The sequence below is a fragment of the Bos javanicus genome, chromosome 21 (assembly GCF_032452875.1).
Source record: "Bos javanicus breed banteng chromosome 21, ARS-OSU_banteng_1.0, whole genome shotgun sequence".
Taxonomy (NCBI): Eukaryota; Metazoa; Chordata; class Mammalia; order Artiodactyla; family Bovidae; genus Bos; species Bos javanicus.
Window position 1 is genome coordinate 22,829,113 of NC_083888.1, and position 16,244 is coordinate 22,845,356.

Below are 16,244 nucleotides of genomic sequence, written 5' to 3' on the forward strand. Positions count from 1 at the left end.
CATGTCCATTGAGTCAGTGATGCCATCTAACCATCTCATCCTCTGTCACCCCCTTTTCCTCCTGCCTTCAATCTTTCCCAACATCAGGGTCTTTTCAAATTAGTCAGCTCTTCGCATGAGGTGGCCAAAATACTGGAGTTTCAGCTTTAACATTAGTCCTTCCAATGAACCCCCAGGACCGATTTCCCTTAGGACGGACTGGTTGGATTTCCTTGCAGTCCAAGGGACTCTCAAGAGTCTTCTCCAACACCACAGTTTAAAAGCATCAATTCTTCAGTGCTCAGCCCTCTTTATGGTCCAACTCTCACATCCATACATGACCACTGGAAAAACCATAGCCTTGCCTAGACAGACCTTTGTTGACAAAGTAATATGTCTCTGCCTTTTAATATGCTGTCTAGGTTGGTCATAATCTTCCTTCCAAGGAGTAACCGTTTTTTAATTTCATGGTTGTAATCACCATCTGCAGTGATTTTGGAGCCCCCGAAAATAAAGTTAGCCACTGTTTCCCCATCTATTTTCCATGAAGTGATGGGACCAGATGCCATGATCTTAGTTTTCTGAATGTTGAGCTTTAAGCCAACTTTTTCACTCTCCTCTTTCACCTTTATCAAGAGGCTCTTTAGTGAGTCTTTAGCTGTTCGGAATTTTAAGCACTGTAAAGGTGCCACCCGCATGCACTGTTTCTCTCCATCCCCCAGCTGGCAAACTAGTGCGGAGGAGCTCACGGCCATCGGGAGTTCAAGCTCCCTGTTTCTGCCTCCAATTTGGTCAGTGTAGTGTAGACAAAGCACCTAGCAGTGTCTGGCAAGCAGCAGGCACTGAAGTTATTAATTTACTATTCTTAATTAAATCATTTTTGCAAGAGTAATTATCATGTATTAAAGTGAAGATGATAGATTACATATGCACTGCTAGACCACCACCATGATATTATCACCAGAGTTGGATAAGTATCTTTCAGACCTTGTTCATGGGCTGCCTGAAAGGCTGGACCCTCAGGACAACAGATACGACAAGAAACACAGCAGTCACTTAAATTTAATGGGGGGAAGGCAGAGCTATAATCATATTATCTGACACATGTTATAGGGGTGGGGGTTTTGTATCCTTGTCCTAGGTCACTGGGCCTGTCTTAATGTTCTTGGAGGAAGAACAGGGTCCAGCTGAAGAAAGCTGCATTAACTACACTTTCACATCAGGTCAAGGTACCCAGGCCTTAGCTGTGATTGTTATTAATGGGGAACAGCCCTCCTGTGCAGGTCAGGAGAGCACAGACTGCTAAAAGGCAACCTTGTTCGCTGAGGAAGAAAGGGAAATCATGTCCCCAGATACAGCTCCTGGACCAGTTACTACCTCTGGCAACTGCTTTTGATGACTGGATGTTCTTTTTTCAAAAGATACAGTGCGTTTCTCAAAAAAAAAGTGACTAGGCAAAAACGTTCCTATGTTAAAATATGGCTATTTAAATAGATGATTGTGGTAGATATCTGTTACTCCTATCCAGACTCCTATTTCTGTAAGTTTTCCTAATTTGTATTCAAGTACTTCCCCTTCTCTGCTCTCTCCTGTTTCTGTTTAGGCTGAGCCCATCTCCAGCTCTAGGATGGACCCTGATTAGTGTAAAACAGTGAGAGTAACTCTCCTCATTAGTCACTGGTTTAGGCACCTTGTGTTACAACCTGGCATTCTCTGACAATAGGGGCTGGTTTAGAAACTTCGTGTGACCTGATCTGGGCCAAGATACAAGGAGAAGCTGATGGAGAGCTTTTGGAAAAGAAATACCAAAGCTCTTATGAGAGGCCCTTTTTCCAACTGGATAGGTGGATGAGAAGCCCAAAACTGCTGCCTTTTTGCCTCCAGGAAGGAAGTGGGCCTGAGGGTAAAGCTGGCACTGCTGAAGTAAGTCAGGAAGGAAAGTAGATGGGTCCTTTATGACATCACTGAACTGCTGATGAGCCAAACCAACCCCTAAGTAAACCCTGCCTCTGAGACTTTTCAGGTATGTGAGCTAATAAATCCCTTCACTGCTTAAGCCAGATGAGTTAGGTTTCTGTTACTTATCAGGGAAAGCATCCTAACAAACAAGGATTCATGTAAAGACCACAAGTAAAAAAATGCCTGTAGCGCACACACCAGAATAGTGTTGAAAAAGAACAGAAAGGATTCTGAAGCCAAGACCACGTAAAGCAGAGCACATCTGGGGGCAGACGGCGTAAGAGAAGGGAGCTGAGTGCAACCTGTGCTCTGCCCTTTACTCTGATTTCGGATGAGCCGCCGCACTGATTGTCCTTGGTTCCTCTCAACAAAATAAGTTGTACCGGACAAGTGGCTCCCAGTTCTTTTACCATCCATCATTTTTATTATTGGTCCTTTTAGTGGATTTTATATTTTTAAAAACTTTTGTCTATCAGGTTTTTCTCATGTACTTATTAGACAAAGCAGACAACTGCAAATCAACTCTTCCATCAGCAAAGTTAGTAATTATTTAGATTACCTTAATTACTATAGTTTGTATTGAACATTTAAAAACAAGATACTTATTATTAGTTTTTGAAGCCTCAATATAGATATGACTTCTGACAGGACAGGCTTTCACAAGTATTGAAAATAGTTTCCAGATCGTCTGTCTTCTTTTGAAGATCTTAGGAGATTCATAAGGACAACAGATTTGATGACTGGAGTTACCATCCAAGAGGAATATTAACATGAAATTACAAATCTTTTTTTTTTCTTTGCTTGGTAGTGTTCCGCTCATGAGATCTGAGTTTCCTGACCCGGGATTGAGCCTGGGCCGTGGCAGTGAAAGTGCTGAGTCCTAACCACTGGACTGCCAGGGAACTCTCTAAATTGCAAGTCTTGATTGTTCTTTTTAACAAAATGCTCAACAGAATTTTAAAAAGACAAAAAAATGCTGCATTTACATAAAAGTGAAAGTCGCTCAATCGTGTTTGACTCTTTGTGACCCCATGAACTACACAATGCATGGAATTCTCTAGGCCAGAATACTGGAGTGGGTAGCTGTTCCCTTCTCCAGGGTATCTTCCCAACCCAGGGATCGAACCCAGGTCTCCTGCATTGCAGGCGGATTCTTTACCAGCTGAGCCACCAGGGAAGCCCAAGAATACTGGAGTGGGTAGCCTATCCCTTCTTCAGTGGATCTTCCTGACCCAGGAATTGAACCAGGGTCTCCTGCATTGTAGGTGAATTCTTGACCAGCTAAGATACCAGGGAAGATACATAAGCATTTTAAAATATAAAGTGACACTACGAAGCAGTGTGACAGGTTTCCTCTGTCACTTTTAAACTGGATTAGAAGGCAGTCCCCAGAATTCCAGTAATTGCTGTGGAAATATTACCATTTTAATTTACAACCAGGATAAACTGCATTCAGCTAGAAGCCAAAGGATCTAAGTTCTAGTTGCCATCTTGCACCAAGTGATCCTGAATACTCTCAACTTCTGAAGTCAGAAGCCTCATCACAAGATGAAAGGGGCTGAATCAGGTCATCCTAAATATCCTTTCCAGTTCTGTACTCTGTAATTCTGTGAAAACAGAGTAACATGTCCCGAGCTGTTTGGGATCAGGGATTTGAGAACCTAAGTTCCATGTCCAGTACTTTTAATCTTCATACTTCTTTTTTGAGTCCTGTTCTTATTAAATATATTTACACATTCTGTGTATTTAAGTGTATTTTAACAGTCTCTCCATCATTAGCAATAAAAAAAGTTTCTCAAGGACGTACTTTTCATTTCTTGCTTTTATTTCTTTTCAACTTGCTTTTTCAATTTCTCCAAGATCTCTTCCGGAGGTGTGGAGGCCAAAAGCTTCACCACTTTTTCACGAGATTTACCACCCTGGACCAAAAGGAAAAATCGGTGTCAGGACAACACACTAAACTTTCTAATGCTATTAGTGACAGCAGACTTCAGTTGCTGAGGATACACCACCGTGTCCTTGTGGGGCTGTCACAGGTGGGCTAGTTTTCCTGGTAGCTTAGTGCTGCTTTCTCCTAGCCATTTCTGGTCTATCCAAAGACAGATTCCGGTTCAGTACTTTTTTTCTTTTTCTTTTACAATTCCCCAGAGGTTTTACCTTCATACATCAATTCTGTAGTAATAAAAATTAGGCATTTTCAAAATGAGTATGGAATCTGGACGTACAATATTCTGTTTTCAAGTAATACTTTTGTTTAAATTACCAAAACAAATATTGCAATTTAATATAAACTTTGATTAAAAATAATTCTTAATATAGGATTGCTATTCTCTATACTGTTACACATTTCTGAAAAATTCCAAACAAAAAGTGACCACATATCCAAGTGCTATGATCCCACAACCGATTAAGACAACTATAAGAAGGATTTGTTTAGAAACATCCTTTAAAGAAAGTAAATTCTGAGCAGGTATTTATCTAGATGGGTAGAAGCTGCACAGGTGGAAGCATGGGGAGGGCTTTTAGGCAGATGTTAGGGCATGCGCGCTGGCAGAAAATCAGAAACGACCTGCTGTGGAGGAGATGCGGAGGGGCATGGCCTGATGATATGGATGCTTAGGTGTTGGTGTTCGTCACTCAGTCGTGCCCGACTCTTTGCGACCCCATGGACTGCAGCCCACCAGGCTCCTCTGTCCATGAGATTTTCCAGGCAAGGATACTGGAGTGGGTTGCCATTTCCTGCTTAGGGGAAGCCTACTAATCAATGACTCAGTGCCCACTGGATCCTGGATGGGAGCTACAGAATATAGCACTGGAAAACAAGCAGAGTTGTAAGAAATATAAGCTTGAGTGGGTCTTACTCCTGCAGATTCTATTTGAGTAAGCCTGAGGTAATGCCCAGGAACCCGTGTTTTAGAAATCATTCCCAGGTGATTTTGATCACCACCTCTAGTGCAGACCCTTCTAGTGCAGAAGTATTAATGACTTTGTATGAGCCATCTCTTTAATGAGTGTCTCCCAGTGAGCAAGTACATGCTGGACCAGATGTGCTTGATGGACTCACTAATGGAGATTACAAACAACAGGAAGCATTTTAGATGTTTCTACTAAGGTGATGAGGGAAGAGACAAGCAAGTTTAATCTGACAGAGCAGGTACAGGCATGAACTCAGAAGGACTAAGGCATTTGGGAGGAAGGGGAGTAGGAAGAATTATAGATTTTTGGTGATTAAATGTATACGAGAGTTAAAAACAACTGGTTTTTCAATTATTTTGAAAAGAAAAAAATTGGTGTTTTAAAAGTAATGACTGATGTAGTACTCAAAGATGTTGAGAGAAAGAGAGGCCTACCTTATCCAAAACCACATCACTCTTCCTGAGTTCTAAGACTTTGGAAAGATAGCGACACAGCTCCGCGTTAGCCTCTCCCTCTGTCGGAGGTGCGGCAATGGCTACACTCACAGCCTCGGTTGTCACGTCTGGAATGAGAACAGATCCTCATAGAGTTCCTTTTCTTCATGAAGTGGGGATATTTTGTAAAAGCATTTGCATTTGTCTGGCATACAGTAGGGATTCAGTGAATAACTGCTGAATGAAGAATGATGAAGCTCATCAGTTAAAGGAACATAAACATGCTACTTCCATTATAGAAACCCAGAGAAGAAAATTGGTTTTCACCTGCTGACCAAGGTGGGCCCACAGAGTCCTGAGCAATAATCTGGAATTAGGAGCTGGAAACTGCACCTGGTCTGATAGGAAGAGCCCCAGGCAAGGAGTCAGGGGAGCTGGGCTTTAGTCCAGCAGTCACTGAGAAATGAGTGAATGAGGTAGCTCACAGATTGTACAGGGCTGTTCAGAGTTTCCTCATTAGGGAAGTGGCAGCACTGCATTAGGTTCACCTCAGTGAAATGCCTCTCTGATGTTTTTAAAATGTATTTATTTAGTTAACAGCTACATAGCACTTACACCAAGTTTAAGGGCACACAAACATATTTTAAGGGCTTTACCAATAATAACTTTATTCCTATAGTTTATCGTCTCCATTTTACAAATGAGGAAACTGGAACCGAGAAGTAATGTGTTCAGGGTCACATAGCTACAAAGTGATGTTGTGATTCAAAAATAAACTTGAATTCATGCTTTGAAATCCAGGGACAATGAACACTGCTTTCTGAAGTGGTTCAGGCTTCCTCATCAATACAGCCTTCATAAAGAGCAACCTGCCTGCAGTCCTCCATGTCATTTCTGAGAGGAGTATATATTCAAAGCAGTTTGCAAATGAGCTTGAGCTAGTCCTACATGTGGGGTTACCCAGGCATTTCCATACTCATTCATCTCGCCTGTGTAAACATGGCCACAGTCCACAGAAATGAGACAGTAGAACAACCCTTCTCCTATCCTGTCACTGATTTTATGATGCAGTTTTCCAATTTTAGTATCTTTGAAATCCAGGTGTTAGATGGGAAAGAAAACGTTTAGTTGATGTGGATTTTGTCTGTCTTACTGGTACATAAAGTACCGTGTGTACCTTACAGTTGATGGCCAATTATATCTGATGAAACATGGTATTCCAACAGTATGCAGAGACAGTGTCCACAGCGACTACTTAGAAAATGCTGGCTAAGGAGGGACAGCCAACACACAGCCACGCTAACATGGCCATAAGCACAAACCAGGCCCAGCACCCCAATTCTGAGGTCTTGTTTTCAAAATATTAAAAAAATTGGAATACAGAGCTTTAGTGGGTGACAAAGACAATCAAGACTACTCAGATCAATGCTTTTCAAACTTTTACCCCCACTCAGAATCCCCCACCTCCACTCAATTTCCCCTGAAATTCCAACATTTAAAGCAAATGTCAACAGTTCTCAAGAGTCCTCTCTGCTTACCTCACCTGTGCCCACCACAGAGAACCCTGAGGCAATTTTGGGGGTCCAGGGAATAGCTTAAAAGCTTCTAACAGGCCAACTATCTCATCTGACAGATGAAAGAACTGGGCCCAGAAATATTTTGCATAGCCTGGACTGAAAAGCTCACACAGGTGTTGATCATCAGGTTCTCTCCCTCCTTGGACCAATGATCATTAAAAAATAACCGAAACATCTTTCTCTGAACATTTCCACTTTTGGAATAGGACAAACTAAGAATCATCTAGGCTACATATGTTTCTGTATAAGTTCTTTCTAAAATACCTTTTTTAAAACTGAGGTATGATTGACATATAACAGCTGTACAACATAATGATTCAATATTTGTATTTTGAACTGATCACCACAATACTGGCTAATAAAATATAAAAAAAGACAGTGTTCAGTGGTTTTTCATCTAACTTGGTATGCTTTAAATATATACGTATTCAGTTTTAAGCACTAGATTATACCTTTAAATTAGAATTCAGAGTTTAAAAACGGAGGAGCCTCTAACTGCAGACGTGAAAAATACACTTGACCATACAGGATAAATTTTCAGCAAACTAAGGCAAAAGAAGGATGGAGCAGGGGACAGCTGAGTCCTTCATACAAGATCCCTACCCCAGGGTCCAAGTATACCTGTCACAGCATTTTGTTTGGAACCCGGTTTGGCATGGATGGCTATGCTGACACCGCCTTTAGGATCAACTGTCACAGGACCTAAGGGAGGAAGTGGTCTCTCTGGTTCCTTGCTCTGGTTTTTACCCTAAAACGACAAGAACAATCACAGTACAGCTTCACAGTTTACAAAACACTTTCCCACGCATTTGATCCTGCCAGGATTCCTTTTCACCCTTAACCAAGGCAAATTAGGCTGATTAGTCATGTCCAAGGATTTCTGGTCATCTAGAATGGTCTTCCAACATCTTTCAGGGCTCAAATCAATTATTCCACAAAGCCTCCCCATCAACTCCACTGTTTTTTTCCTGCCTTGGTAAACCTTAGAGCCGGTTCCTTTGCATTTCCCATTCCTCAGGGGCAGCGACTATTCATTATTTATCTTTGTATTTTAAGCAGCACAAGTTGAACGTTTGTGAACAACCACGGCTGGACGTGTTTATAAGAGGGGAGGGGTGGAGAAAAAAGGAACAACAGTGGTATTTAAAGGACTTATTGTTATTTAGCCGCTAAGTCGTGTCTGACTCTTTCCTACCGCAGGGACTGTAGCCCGCCAGGCTCCTCTGTTCATAGGATTTCCCAGGCTAGAATACTGGAGTGGGTTGCCACTTCTTCCTAAAGGGGATCTTCCCAACCCAGGGATCGGATCTCTGTCTCCTGCACTGGCAGGCGAACTCGTCGCCGCTGAGCCACACGGGAAGCTGATTTAAAGAACTACCATGTGTCAGAAGCTGTACTAGGAACTTTCCACTCAACAAACATAAACTGCGCACCAGGGGGGTGTGGAGGCAAAGGATGAGTAAAGATTGAATAAGGACACATGGCCCTTGCCCTCAAGGAGCCCGGACTGTGGACTGGTACACTGTGCTAGGAGCGCCGACCACACACCCACGGGGCATCACCGCGCAGCGAAGGAGGAGGCAGTTCGGCCTCGGGACGACGGGGAAGCTCCCAGCAGGAAGCAAATTTAGAGCCGAGTCTTAGGAACCAACCGAAATCGGCCCTGCAGAGACAGTGAAAGGGAAATGGGAAGTGGTGGGTTCCCGACGGAGGGGTGGGAAGACAGTCGAGGGAAGGAAAGGGGACTGAACGCTGGCGAGAGCCTCCCAGGGAAGTACAGGCCACACCGCGCTGCCGGAACACGAAGCGCGAGCCTGGGAGTGCGAGAGCGAGGCCGGAGGGGCGGCAGTCACCGCTCGGGGAGAGGCACGCGCGACGCCGGCCCAGGTGCTCGACCTCTCCGGGTGGCCTGCGGCGCAGCCGAGTCGGGTGGGGAGAAGGAGGCCTGGGACTCGGAGACAACAAGCGGTTAGCGGAGCTTCTACCCACCCGCGTGTCCCGCTTCTCTCCCGCGCTCCTCAACCAGCATTCCTGCGGCCCACCCTCCCGCGGCCACGGGAATTGCCACTGGCCTTGTTCGTCGCACCACATTTCTTAGGCATGTCGCCCAAAGGGAGCCGGGTGACAGCCCGAGAACCAGATCCAGCTTCAAGCAGCCTCAACCCGTAGCCTAACAGCTGCATCCCATCCAGGCGACGGAAGAGCCCTCTGCGCCTGCGCATGCAGCAGCGGAGCGTGGCCCAGTTGGCCTGAGCCTCCGCTCGGGCACGAGGGCGACGCCTTCTGGCTGGCCGGAGCACGACTCCTTCTTCCTGGAAAGACCTGAAGAACTACTGCATGCATGCTCAGTCGTTAAGTCGTGTCCGACTCTTCGGAGACCCCACGGACTGTAGCCCGCCAGGTTCCACAGTCCACGCAGTTTTCTAGGCAAGAGTGGAGTGGGTTACCATTTCATCTTCCAAGGGATCTTCCCCACCCAGGAATCGAACCCATGACTCTTGGGTCTCCTGTATTGGCAGGCAGATTATTTACCACTGTACCTCCTGGGAAGCCGTGAAGAGATACTGCAAATGGTTAAAAAAAAAAAAGAGGGGGTGGTCTATGATCCAAATGGCAGGAAACCCATTATTAATGTTTATACTTGTTCCTATTTTCTCTTTAATTTCTTTCAGGTTTTAGTAAAGTTGAATTTAAAAACTCAATGTTGTCTTAGCTTTTGCCAATGGAGAAGATGGAAAATGGATTTTTCAAGTGTACAAAGTAGGCAAGAGTAATGAGCCGTGTAGCTTTTGGAGCTAGGATACTATAGCACCATGCTGTCTTAGGAATGATGCATTGTCTAGTTCAAGGGACAGTTTTCAGGTTTTGAATCTCAATGACTGGAACAGGGTAGCAAAAAGGAGATGGTTTGGAGCAGATAGGACTTGAAAGGGAAAAGATTTGTCTAAAACATACTGCATTTGAAGATCTGGCTCTTTAATATCCTATAAGGTTGTCTATTTCCAGGTAAAGTTTTTTCTTGCAAATTAAAGTACTACTTATGTGGGCCTAAAAGAAGGACCATTTGATAACTCAAATAAATTATCACAATTTGTTGGACAGATACTGGAGTAATTACACTTAAAAAATAGAAAATTCTCATATTTTGCAGTAAATACAGATTGGCAAAGTATCTTTCAGGGTCTTATTGTAAAGTTTGAAAATAGTGACATGTTATTTTGGGACCCAGCAAAATAGTTTCCTAACTTTATGGCTTGGGAGATAGACCTGGGTTTAAATTTGACTTCCCACTACTTACTGACCTTTTAAAACATGAATTTCTTGGCCTGTGAAATGGGTCTTATAATAGTACTTTTCTCATATGATGTCGTGAGAAGCAAATGAGAATGTGTGGCAACTGTTGGTGGGAATGCAAACTAGTATAGCCACTATGGAGAACAGTGTGGAGATTCCTTAAAAAACTGGAAATAGAACTGCCATACGACCCAGCAATCCCACTGCTGGGCATACACACTGAGGAAACCAGAATTGAAAGAGACACGTGTACCCCAATGTTCATCGCAGCACTGTTTATAATAGCCAGGACATGGAAGCAACCTAGATGTCCATCAGCAGATGAATGGATAAGAAAGCGGTGGTACATATACACAATGGAGTATTACTCAGCCATTAAAAAGAATACATTTGAATCAGTTCTAATGAGGTAGATGAAACTGGAGCCTATTACACAGAGTGAAGTAAGCCAGAAAGAAAAACACCAATACAGTATAATAACGCATATATATGGAATTTAGAAAGATGGTAACAATAACCCTGTATGCAAGACAGCAAAAGAGACATAGATGTATAGAACAGTCTTTTGGACTCTGTGGGAGAGGGCAAGGGTGGGATGATTTGGGAGAATGGCACTGAAACATGTATATTATCGTATGTGATAATATATGATATGATAATATATGATATAATATATGATAATCATATATTATCATCGCCAGTCCAGGTTCGATGCATAATACAGGGTGCTCAGGGCTGGTGCACTGGGATGACCCAGAGGGAGGGTATGGGGAGAGAGGTGGGAGAAGGGTTCAGGATGGGGAACACATGTACACCCATGGCAGATTCATGTCAATGTATGGCAAAACCACTATAATATTGTAAAGTAATTAGCCTCCAATTAAAATAAATAAATTTGTATTAAAAAAAAAAAGAGAATGTGTGTCAAGTGCTCAGTGCAGATCCTGGTGTACAGGAGTCACTCAGGCAGTTCTTTTAATAGGAAATGATAGCGTGACGTTCCTTACCCTCTATCAGAGGAAATAACAAAAATAGTTCTCTCTCACCTACCGAGAGCAGTGGAGAAAAACCCAAGACTGCAAAAAACTGGTGAAGCAGCAGATGGCAGCACTTGTTTCCACTGTAGATGTTTAAGTAAGTTGAGTTGCTTTATGTCCATAAACAAAAAGAGCTTCCCGAGTGGCGCCTGCCTGCCAATGCAGGAGAGACAGGAGAAGTGGGTTTGATCCTTGGGTCAGGAATATCCCACGGACAGAGGAGCCTGGTGGGCTACAAACCATGGGGTCACAAAGAATCGGACACGACTGAGTGTCTAACACACCTAAATAAAAATAAATCTACTAGAAGATCTTGCAGAACCACTCCAAGGAATTTTTGAGAAGAAAACATTTTGAAATACATGTGCAACCAAGCATGCACTGGACTGCACTTTACAACAGCCAAAAAGTGGAAATAAACATATTGATGGGGAGATAAATGGATAAAGAAAAAGAGACCTATGTACACAATGGAACATGACCCTGACAGAAGAAAATGACATAATGTGATTTTCAGGAATATTGATAAAACTAGGGATGATCAAACAACATGAAGAAACTCAAAATCAGAAAAAGATATATATCTTTAGATATCATTTATAGCTGGAATTGATAAACACCCACCAATTTATTCACTGAGAAACATGAAGACTCAGAGACCTAGAAAACAATCTTCTGATTATTAAGGAGAAAGCAAGTGGAAAGGGATAAAATAGAAGGTTAGAGTAAGCAAATATAATCATTGCATGTAAAAAAAGTAATCATCAAAGACCTAGGTATAACAAAGGATTTCTGTGAACACACTGTAATGAATTCCATGGGGAAAAATGCAAATATGAATATATATATATATATATGTAAAACTGAAAACACATTCAGTTCACCTGCCACTCACAACACATTGTATATCACTGTTACTACAATATAGAATAAGGATTAATTTAAAAAAGAAAGCTAGGGAAGAACACACAAGCTTTTGGATATTTGTTCAGGTACGTTCCACACTAAATTACAGCCTTGAATGAAAACTCTCATAAAGCTTTCATTTCCAGAGTAACCACAGTTGGGCACTAGAAAATCCAGCAACCTTGTGGCCATTCCCAGCAACAGTTACATTAAAAGTTTTGCTTATGAGTACCATGTTGTTCAGTCGCTAAGATGTGTTCAACTATTTGCAAACCCATGGACTGTAGCACACCAGGCATCTCTATCCTTCACTATCTCCCAGAGTTTGCTCAGATTCATGTCCACTGAGTCAGTAATGCTATCTAACCATCTCTTCCACTGCCGCCTCCTTCTCCTTTTCCCTTCAGTTTTTCCCAGCATCACGGTCTTTTTTATGAGTCAGCTCTTCACATCAGGTGGCCAAAGTAATGGAGCTTCAGCTTTAGCAACAGTCCTTCCAGTGAATATTCAGGGTTGATTTTCTTTAGGATTGACTGGTTTGATATCCTTGCTGTCCGATGGACTCTCAAGAGTCTTCTCCAGCACCACAATTTCAAAACATTAATTCTTCGATGCTCTGCCTTCTTTACTATCCAGCTCTCACACCCATACATGACTACTGAAAAGATCATCAGTTCACTTCAGTCACTCAGTTGTGTCTGACTCTTTGCGACCCCATGAACTTCAGTATGCCAGGCCTCCCTGTCCATCACCAACTCCTGGAGTCCACCCAAACCCATGTCCATCGAGTCGGTGATGCCATCTAACCATCTCATCCTCTGTCATCCCCTTCTCCTGCCCCAATCTTTCCCAGCATCAGGGTCTTTTCAAATGAGTCAGCTCTTTGCATGAGGTGGCCAAAGTGTTGGAGTTTCAGCTTCAACATCAGTCCTTCCAATGAACACCCAGGACTGATCTCCTTTAGGATGGACTGGTTGGATTTCCTTGCAGTCCAAGGGACTCTCAAGAGTCTTCTCCAACACTACAGTTCAAAAGCAATTATTCAGTGCTCAGCTTTCTTCACAGTCCAACTCTCACATCCATACATGACCACTGGAAAAACCACAGCCTTGACTAGATAGACCTTTGTTGGCAAAGTAATGTCTCTGCTTTTTAATATGCTATCTAGGTTGGTCATAACTTTCCTTCCAAGGAGTAAGCGTCTTTTAATTTCATGGCTGCAATCACCATCTGCAGTGATTTTGGAGCCCCCCAAAATAAAGTCTGACACTGTTTCCACTGTTTCCCCATCTATTTGCCGTGAAGTGATGGGACTGGAAGCCATGATCTTAGTTTTCTGAATGTTGAGCTTTAAGCCAACTTTTTCACTCTCTTTCACTTTCATCAAAAGGCTCTTTAGTTCCTCTTCACTTTCTGCCATAAGGGTGGTGTCATCTGCATATCTGAGGTTATTGATATTTCTCTCGGCAATCTTGATTCCAGCTTGTGCTTCTTCCAGCCTAGCTTTTCTCATGATGTACTCTGCATATAAGTTAAATAAGCAGGGTGACAATATGCAGCCTTGATGTACTTCTTTTCCTATTTGAAACCAGTCTGTTGTTCCATGTCCAGTTCTAACTGTTGCTTCCTGACCTGCATACAGATTTCTCAAGAGGCAGGTCAGCTGGTCTGGTATTCCCATCTCTTTCAGAATTTTCCACAGTTTATTGTGATTCACACAAAGGCTTTGGCATAGTCAATAAAGCAGAAATAGATGTTTTTCTGGAACTCTCTGGCTTTTTCCATGATCCAGCGGATGTTGGCAATTTGATCTCTGGTTCCTCTGCCTTTTCTAAAACCAGCTTGAACATCTGGAAGTTCACGGTTCACATATTGCTGAAGTCTGGCTTGGAGAATTTTGAGCATTACTTTACTAGCATGTGAGATGAATGCAATTGTGTGGTAGTTTGAGCATTCTTTGGCATTGCCTTTCTTTGGGATTGGAATGAAAACTGACCTTTTCCAGTCCTGTGGCCACTGCTGAGTTTTCCAAATATGCTGGCATATTGTGGCACTTTCACAGCATCATCTTTTAGGATTTGAAATAACTCAACTGGAATTCCATCACCTCCACTAGCTTTGTTTGTAGTGATGCTTCCTAAGGCCCACTTGACTTCACATTCCAGGATGTCTGGAATTGACATCCTGGAATGGAAAAGATCATAGCCTTGTCTATATGGACCTTTGTCGGCAAGGTGATATCTTTGCTTTTTAATACACTGTCTAGGTTTCTCATAGCTTTCCTGCCCAGAAGCAATTGTCTTCTAATTTTATGGCTGCAGTCACCATCTGGAGTGATTTTAGAGCCCAAGAAGAGGAAATCTGTCACTGCTTTCACCTTTTCCCCTTCTATTTGCCATGAAGTAATGCGATCGGATGCCATGATCTTTGTTGTTGTTCAGTTGCTCAGTTGTGTCCGACTTTGTGACCCCATGGACTGTAGCACACCAGGCTTCCATGTCTTTCACCATCTCCCAGAGCTCACTCAAACTCATGTCCATTGAGTCAGTGATGCCATCCAACCATCTCTTCCTCTGTCATCCTCTTCTCCTCCTGTCTTCTATTTTTCCCATCATCAGGGTCTTTTCCAGTGACTTGGGTTTCTGCATCAGATGACCAAAGTATTGGAGGTTCAGCTTCAGCTTCTGTTCTTCCAATGAATATTCAGTGTTGATTTCCTTAGGATTGACTGGTTTGTTCTTTTTGCAGTCCAAGGGACTCTCAAGTCTTCTCCAGCACCACAGTTTGAAAGCATCAATTCCTCGGGGCTCAGCCTTCATTATGGTCCAACTATCATATCCATATGTGACTATAGGAAAAACCATAGCTTTGACTACATGAACCTTTGTCAGCAAAGTAATGTCTCTGCTTTCTAATATGCTGTCTAAGTTTTTCATAGCTTTTCTTTCAAGGAGCAAGGATCTTTCATTTCACGGCTACAATCACTATGATCTTTTTTTTTTTTTTTAATGTTGAGTTTTAAGCTGGCTTTTCCACTTTTCTCCTTCACTCTTATCAAGAGGCTCTTTAGTTCCTCTTTGCTTTCTGCCATTAGAGTGGTATCATCTGCATATCTGAGGTTGTTTATATTTCTCCCAGCAATCTTGACTCCAGCTTATAACTCATCCAGCCTGGCATTTTTCACAATGTGCTCAGAATATAGGTTAAATAAACAAGGTGACAGCAGACAGCTGTGTGGTACCTCATTCTCAATCCTGAACCAATCAGTCGTTCCCTATAGTGTTCTAACTGTTGCTTCTTGACCCGCATACAGGTTTCTCAGGAGACAGGTAAGGCGGTCTGGTATTCTCATCTCTTTAAGAATTTTCCACAGTTTGTTATGATCCACACAGTCAAAGGCTCTAGCATAGTCAATAAAACAGAAGTAGATGTTTTTCTGGAATTCCCTTGCTTTCTCTATGATCCAGCAAATGTTGGCAATTTGATTTCTGGTTCCCCTGCCTTTTCTAAACCCAGCTTGAATACCTGGAAGTTCTTGGTTTGTCTACTGCTGAAGCCTAGCTTGGAGGATTTTGAGCATAACCTTACTAGCATGGGAGATGAGTGCAATTGTTCAGTGGTTTGAAAATTCCTTAGTACTGCCTTTCTTGGGGATTGGGATGAGGATTGACCTTTGCCAGTCCTGTGGCCTCTGCTAGGTTTTCCAAATTTGCTGACATATTGAGCGCAGCACTTTAATAGCATCATCTTTTAGGATTTTAAATAACTCGCTGGAATTCCATTCCCTCCACTAGATTTATCGGCTGCATTGTTTCCTAAGGCCCACTTGACTTCACACTCCAGGATGCCTGACTCTGAATGAGAGACTACACCATTGTGGTTATCCAGATCATTAAGATCTTTTTTTGTATAGTTCTTCAGTGTATTCTTTCCATCTCTTCTTGATCTCTTCTGCTTCTATTAGGTCATTACCAGTTCTGTCTGTCCTTTATTGTGCGCATCTTTGAATGAAATGTTCCTTTGATATTTCCAATTTTCTATGGCTACCGACTTAAAAAAAAATTACCTATCTATGCACCCACTAGATGAGGCACCAAGTCTGCCACAAAACTTCCTGTTCATAATCCAGCACTAGCCCCTAA

General features: G+C 42.6%; 1 protein-coding gene across 2 annotated transcripts; it reads right to left on the reverse strand.

The window, feature by feature from the left end:
- Positions 1 to 2,333: 2,333 nt before the first annotated feature.
- On the reverse strand, positions 2,334 to 9,102 carry C21H15orf40 (chromosome 21 C15orf40 homolog). Of its 2 annotated transcripts, none has more exons than XM_061394047.1 (4): positions 8,938 to 9,102; positions 7,487 to 7,613; positions 5,289 to 5,416; positions 2,334 to 3,857 (listed from the first exon to the last, which is right to left on the reverse strand). In XM_061394047.1, exons 1-4 carry the CDS (start codon positions 9,085 to 9,087, stop codon positions 3,762 to 3,764), a joined length of 501 nt encoding a protein of 166 aa, XP_061250031.1. In that variant the 5' UTR covers positions 9,088 to 9,102; the 3' UTR covers positions 2,334 to 3,761. The 2 variants fall into 2 exon arrangements, with proteins under 2 accessions (XP_061250031.1, XP_061250032.1); XM_061394048.1 differs by having other exon boundaries at positions 8,855 to 9,076.
- Between the last annotated feature and the right edge of the window lie 7,142 nt (positions 9,103 to 16,244).